Source organism: Triticum dicoccoides, chromosome 2A, assembly GCF_002162155.2.
Source record: "Triticum dicoccoides isolate Atlit2015 ecotype Zavitan chromosome 2A, WEW_v2.0, whole genome shotgun sequence".
Classification (NCBI taxonomy): Eukaryota; Viridiplantae; Streptophyta; class Magnoliopsida; order Poales; family Poaceae; genus Triticum; species Triticum dicoccoides.
This window is the reverse complement of record NC_041382.1, coordinates 531,911,508-531,918,953: the sequence shown is the minus strand read 5'-3', so window position 1 is coordinate 531,918,953 and position 7,446 is coordinate 531,911,508. Positions and strand designations below refer to the sequence as shown.

General features: G+C 47.4%; 1 protein-coding gene across 2 annotated transcripts in view; it reads left to right on the top strand.

Annotated features, from left to right (window-relative positions):
• The window catches only part of LOC119355208 (mitogen-activated protein kinase kinase kinase 3-like), a 9,422-nt gene extending 8,391 nt beyond the window's left edge, over positions 1 to 1,031 (top strand). The window contains exons 10-11 of one of the 2 annotated variants that reach the window (XM_037621989.1): positions 183 to 295; positions 380 to 1,031. In XM_037621989.1, the coding sequence (XP_037477886.1) occupies positions 183 to 295; positions 380 to 623 (357 nt within the window). In that variant the 3' untranslated portion in view covers positions 624 to 1,031. The remainder of the gene's footprint in view (positions 1 to 182; positions 296 to 379) is intronic. The other variant, XM_037621990.1, reaches the window with a different exon arrangement.
• Positions 1,032 to 7,446: the final 6,415 nt, after the last annotated feature.

Genomic DNA, 7,446 nt, shown 5'->3' with positions numbered 1-7,446 from the left:
TAATTTCATAAAAGATCCTATTATGTCTGCTCTAAACGAGTTCATGAGTAATCTGTGACTTCTTTTTTGTAAAGTTCATTGCATGATTGTTGTTATTCAAGGAAAAAGGCATCATTGTTTGCTCCATTTATGCTATCTGTTCTCTGAAAGCTCACACTCCTTATGCTGCCCTCTCGTTGCAGTCTAACAGAGAGTTGCCATCACGAATAAGTATTACTCCCCTAAGGGATATAGGTGTGAGTGCGCGAGATTTTACCGGATTTTCTACAACTGTCCCTTCACCCCGTACCTCGAGGTACTTAAATACTTCGCTTCCATCCTCATTTTCACCCTTCTCGTAACATCGTATTTTTGTTAACAAAATATATATGTGCTTTAGCAGCCCTATTCCTGTGCGAACAAACATGTCTCTACCGGTGTCCCCCTGCTCAAGCCCACTGAGGCAATTTAAGCAGTCCAACTGGAGCTGCTTGCCGTCTCCGCCCCACCCAATGCTCTCGTCTGGTGCCGCGGCTTACAATTCATCAAGCTACGCACTGAATCAGGCACGACGAATGCCGGATCCCTGGCAGGACGGCTCCTTGAAACTCCAAAGTCCTTACGGTTCTCCAAAAAGGTTCTAAGCGTCATTTGTGGAGCTTCAGCATGAAAAATGCACCCATAACATGGTAGATGCTCAGAGTTGTTCTGTCTGCAGCCTCTTGTAGCTTTGTGTTGCGACACCCGTCTGATTTACTGTACAGTCGAAAAGGGTTCTCGAGGAAAGAGGATGTATCATGAAGATCTGTATATATAATAGGCCGTTATATCATGATGTAAATCAATACAAACCCTTATAGCAATAGGGTTGTAAATTCACCAGTTTGCGCAAGCTCACAGTTGTTGTTAGGAGGGATCGAGCGACTTTCGTGTCAGATATTGGAAATTTAGCTGGCTAATGTTCATGGTACAACATTGGAGAAAAAGTGAATGTATATATTCTGAAATGGTGTGGGTGCATCTTTCCTGTAACCGAAACATGGTTTTTTGGATGCATCGAGCTGGTGTTTGCATTCAAGTCGAAAGCCAATGACATAAAGTTGCAAAGAAAAAACCGGAGGACAGTTGTTTCTTTCTTGACAGTTATGGCACACACATAATCCTTGACCAAAGTTTCTTGCATTTTTCATTTGATGCAACCACACAACTTTTGTTGCACATCCATACGCTTTCAATTCCTCTAGGATCCAACATGTCATGATATTCTTATGTTTGTAGAATTCCGTGAACCAAAAACACCCTGCAAATTTGCCTTAACATATTTTTTTAGAAGCTTTTTTTTGAAAAGGGGAGACTCCCCGGCCTCTACATCAAAAAGATGCATACGGCCACATTAATAAATAAATAAATAAGTTCAACAGAGTCTTGCAGTCTGCTCTAAAAAGAGAAATTGGCTCACAAAGAGCAACAAAAGCAAATAAGGCCCAAAAGCCACAACCGGCTGGTATAAGATAGATAGGTAAACTAGTCGCCTATCCTATTACATGACCGCCATCCAAACCGGTTGAAGATATCCCGTGCTACCATCTCCCACCGAAGAGATCCAGTAATCAAACGCTCCCTGGCCTCCGTCGGAGTGAGTAAGGACCACATACTGATTAGCGCAGTAGCCCGGAATAAAACCTGCAAAAAATGAATAGTTGTTGTTCTGTTAAAAGCCAAATCATTTCTGCAGTTCCAGATTGCCCGTAACAACGCACACGCTCCTACGCGAATTTGTCTAGTTGTTTCGGACTCTATCCCAACAAGCCACGTTCCAAATAACAACCTGACCGAATTCGGAGGAGTAATGTTAAAGGCAACTTGCACCGAACGCCATAAGACCTTCGCCAACGGGCAATCAAAGGAGAGGTGCTTGATATTTTCATCCCGATCACAGAAACTACACCTAGTAGATCCTGTCCAGTTTCGCTTAACCAAATTATCTTTCGTTAAGATGACTTGTTTATGTACAAACCACATAAACACTTTGATTTTCAGAAGAACCTTAACTTTCCAAACATGTCTGGAAGTAGGAATCACACTAGAATTGATGACATCAATATACATCGACTTGACTGTGAATTCCCCAGATCTAGTAAGCTTCCAACACAACTGATCAGGCTGATGCGTAAGCTGAACCTCCATCAGTCTACTCACCAGATGAAGCCAGGCTTCCCATCGGTCTCCAACAAGCACCCTCCTAAACTGAATATTAAGGGGAGTAGACTGCAAACTCGTTGCAACCAGAGCATCATGACGCTGCACGATACGATATAGCGAAGGATACTGAAGCGCCAACGGCGCTTCCCCCAGCCAAGTATCCTCTCAGAAGCGAGTATTGTTGCCATCCCCAACAATAAACTTTGTTCTGTTAAAGAAAGTAGCTTTGACTCTCATTAGCCCTTTCCAGAAAGGCGAATCAGTCGGTCTGACTGTCATCTGCGACAAAGTCTTAGAGTGGAGGTACTTGTTACGCAGAATCTGTGCCCAAGTAGCTTCAGTCTCAGCAGCTAACTTATATAGCCACTTACTGAGAAGACATCTGTTCTTGACCTCAAGATTTTCAACACCAAGACCCCCTTGGCCCTTCGGTCGGCAGATGATGTCCCATTTGGCTAAACGGTACTTTCTCTTAAGTTCATCACTATGCCAGAAGGAACAGGACCGATAGAAGTCCAGCCTTTTCCTAACTCCAACTGGTACCTCAAAAAAGGACAAAAGGAACATAGGCAGACTCGTGAGCACCGAATTAATAAGAATCAACCGGCCTCCATACGACATGAGTTTGCCCTTTCAGCAGCTCAGTTTCTTCTCAAACCGATCCTCGATACACTTCCATTGGCTGTTTGTCAGTTTACGATGATGAATGGGGATACCTAGGTAAGTGAACGGAAGTGCTCCCAATTCACAACCAAACAATTGCTTATATGCATCTTGTTCCTCTTTGGCTCTCCCAAAACAGAACAACTCGCTTTTATGGAAGTTAATCTTCAAACCGGTCGATTGCTCAAACAGGCACAACACCAGCTTCATATTTCTCGCTTTTGCCAAGTCATGCTCCATAAAGATGATCGTATCATCAGCGTACTGCAGGATGGACACACCACCATCAACTAGATGAGGCACCAAGCCACCTACTTGGCCGGTCTCCTTTGCCCTACCTATCAGGATTACCAACATGTCAACGACAATGTTGAACAAAATAGGAGACACTGGATCACCTTGTCTCAGGCCCTTATGTATCTGGAAATAATGACCTATATCGTCATTCACTTTAATTCCAACACTCCCTTTTTGCATGAAGGATTCGACTTGTCGTCTCCAAACTTCATCAAAACCCTTCATGTGTAGTGCCTGTTGGAGGAAAGGCCATTTGACTTTGTCGTATGCTTTCTCGAAATCCACCTTGAAAACCACGCCATCAAGTTTTTTCGTGTGAATCTCATGGATCGTTTCATGCAAGACCACAACCCCTTCGAGGATGTTCCTGTCCGGCATGAAAGCAGACTGAGTAGGCTGCACCACAGTATGCGCAATCTGTGTGAGCCTATTCGTCCCGACCTTGGTAAAAATTTTGAAACTAACATTGAGAAGACAGATAGGCCGAATTTGCTCAATCCGCACTGCCTCGGTCTTCTTGGGAAGTAAGGTTATCATTCCAAAATTCAGCTGAAAAAGGTGAAGCTGGCCAGAGAATAAATCATTGAACAATGGCAAGAGATCTCCTTTAATAATGTGCCAACACTTCTTGTAGAACTCTGCCGGGAAACCATCCGGTCCAGGAGCCTTATTGTTCTTCATCTGAGAAATTGCCTCAAACACCTTTTTCTCGGAGAAAGAAGCTACTAAAATATCATTCTCAACAGCCGTAAGTTGAGGCACATCCTCAATCCTCGACTCATCCAGCGACACACAGTTGTCCTCTGGAGGCCCAAACAGCTGCTTGTAATACTCAATAATATATTGCTTTAAGTTTTCCTGACCAAGAATCATTCCCTCGTCTTGTTCAAGCTGAAAGATCCTCTTCTTTCTATGCTTACCATTGGCGATCAAGTGAAAAAATTGAGTGTTCGCGTCCCCCTGAACGACTCTACTGACCTTAGCCCGAAGCGCCCACTTTAGTTCTTCCTCGCGAAGGAGCTCTTTCAGCCTCATCTCCGCATCAAGCTTGGCATGAAGCTCCGAGTCTGGCAGGATCATGGTTTCGGCCTTTACATCAAGGGACTGAATAAGCGCAAGGAGCTGTTCCTTTTCAACCTTATAAATCCCACTAGATGCTTAGCCCACCCACGTAGGAAGCTTCTCAAATGCCTAATTTTATTCTGCCAGCGCTCGAGCGCAGACCGACCTCCTGCATCCTTAGCCCATTCTCTGGCTACGAGATCCAAGAAACCTTCTCTCTCAAACCAAGCAAGCTCGAAAGAAAAAACATTTTTATTTCCCAAGTGGGTGGCCTCCCCAGAGTCAAGAAATAAAGGCGTGTGATCAGAAATACCACGAGTAAGCGCCTGGACCGTAACAAATGGGAATTTCTGCTCCCATTCGACGCTAGCCAGGATTCGATCCAGCTTCCCAAACGTCGGATTTGGCAAGGCGTTAGCCCAGGTAAACTTTCGGCCTGAAAGCTCTATCTCATGCAGGTCTAGGCTTTCAATGATTGTGTTAAACATGAACGACCATCGGCCGTCAAAATTGTCATTATTCTTCTCATCACTCCTCCTGATGATATTAAAATCACCCCCACCAGGATAGGAAGTTGTTCGGAACCACAAATCCTAACCAGATCAGCCAAGAAATCCGGTTTGAGCTCGGGCTGAGCGGCACCATATACCGCTACCAAAGCCCAGTTAAACCCATCTGCCTTCGACCTCACCCTAAACTTAACAGCAAAATCTTCCATGACCATGCTTCGGACTTCTAACGAATCATATCTAACTCCGAGTAAAATCCCACACGATCTTCCTCGCGGAGGTAGACAATGCCAATCGAAATCAATACCCCCCGAAAGAGTATTTAGAAATTGTGGCGAGAACTTGGCTCTACCCGTTTCCGACAAAGCAATAAAGTCCAACTTATGCTCAATAGAAGCCTCAGCAAGAAACCTTCTTTTAGCCAAGTCTTTCAGACCTCTACTATTCCAAAAGATTCCTTTCATACCTCATCATGGAATTTTTTAGCCGTCCGTATCCGAGCACTCCTCCGCATTGCGGAATCCGGGTAAATCTTCCGCTTCCATTTGCGTTTATGAGCATTGAAACTCTCCAGCTGGTCCTCACAACCAGTCGCAGAGGTATGCAAATCCACAATGTCTACTCGCTCATCCTCCTCCTCAGGCTCAGGAGACGGTTGAGTCAGATCCGCACAAAGATTATCGAGCGCCCTGACCCCTAAAGCGTCGATATCTGAATCATTCATGGGTTTGACCGCAGCTAAGTTACGAATCATCTCAAGCGCCCGTTCGGCCTCTAAATCCAGCATATCATTAACCGAGGTTGAGATTTCACTATTATTACTACCTAGTGAAAATTCCTAGCTGGTTTGCATTATTGATAATCTCATCATTGGAAAAATGCAAAATAGAATTAGAGGTATTGACCGACATACCAGTAGTGACCTCTACGTCACGAAGCTTGGCCGCCCTCATAGCGCACCGCTGCTGAATGTCGTCCACTTCCGGATGGTCCTGGAGACGGTTACTCAACCGTCACCCCTTAGAGACCGGATCCGGAATACCCCTGAACGCAATCACCTCCTCCCGAGTAGCTGCACAGGAGAACTCCAAACCGGGGGAAGGTGGAACCAGGGCCTCCTGCCCGAGCTCCCCATCCATCCCGGCCCAACGACCAGCCAGCGTCACCGGCGCTGAAGGCCAGCAGGCCTCCCTAGGCGCCCCCGTAGGAGAGAGCCCCGAGGCCACCTGCCTCGAGCCCTCTCCGGAAAGCAACGCCGGCGCCAGCGAAACCGGCCCGGCAAAAGGGGAGGAAGGAGCCGTGGCCGGCAGCCTCGGCCCCCCTCCCGAAGAGTCAAGCAACACCGTGAGGAACCCGTCCTCTGGAAGCCCCGATTAGAGCGCGGAGGCCTCCTGCCCCACGCCCCCTTCATCCAAAGGCACCGCCTGCTAAACCTGAGAGATCACGACCGCAGCGGAGGAATCCGAAATCACCATCTCCGGACCCCCGCCAGCGAGAGCAGTCTCCTCCGCCTCATCCCTGATCGAAATCGGCAACGCACCCAGAAAAGGAACCACATACTCCTCAGACTCCAGCACCGGCAGCGTATGCTCAAACACCTCATCAGACTCCACACGATCACTCCAAAGTCTCGGAGGCGCAGATGCCGGCTCAAAAGACCCGAATCTGAGAGAAGTCATAGGCACGGTAGAAGGTGGTGCCATACCATCCGCAGACATCTGAGAGTCAGCACCCGACGCAGTGGACAACTCTCGTCCACTGTCAGCTGCTGGTGCCTCCTTAAGAGCCGAGCCATCATCACCCTCGTGCATATCAGTATCCGTCCCGCTGGCCACCTTAGCGAACAGACTCTCATCCTCAAACTCAATGACAAGGTTATAGATGTGGCCTCAATATGCCCACTTTACCACCTCAGGCACATACTCGATGTTCAGCACACTAACCAGTATACGGGCAATGCCGTGGGCTCTGGTGAAGTCCATATCCACTCGCTCTGGTCTGCCCACCATGATACCCAAACTGGCCACGACCCCAGCATCCTGCATCGGCTTGGAAGGGGCCCCAGAGTACCGCAACCAAACCTGAGTCAGCGGCTTCCACTCGTGAAACTCAAGCACACCATCAGTATCCGGCACCTTGCACATTCCGAAGCTCAGAAGTCTCTGAAGATCCTCAACTGACAGAAACTCAACCTGAAACAGTTTGTCCTTGATGCTAACAAGCTCCCACCGGAAATCCCCAGGAGCTAACTCCTTGAGCCTCTGAACAATCTGTGCCTCCGAGACATCTTCTCTGGCAATTTTGACTAACCCAGTCGTTAAACTCAAAGTCTCGTCAGGAACCTCCATCTCCGTTGGAGATTCAAAGAAAGTAAGCTCAGCACAATACACTCCATACATCATGAGTGCTGGTGCCTGATCTCTCAAAAACGGACAATCCCCCGAGTCGTGTGCTGATTTTCCACAAGCGCCACAAAGCTCAGCAACACACTTAGCAATAAAGTGACCCTTTCCACCACATCTATAACACAAAATATTTTGTTTCTTACGCGCCCACTTGGCCGCCCACTCAGAGTCAGACATGCCAGTTACCTCTACTATCCCAGTTGACCTGGGCTCCGATCCTGGAATCTCAGCCGAGGCAAGCGCGGATACCACCTCCATAGCTTGTCCTGACAGAACCTGCTCCTCAACAGTCTCGTCGACCGCCATCTGGTCAACCACAGGCGGCGGTG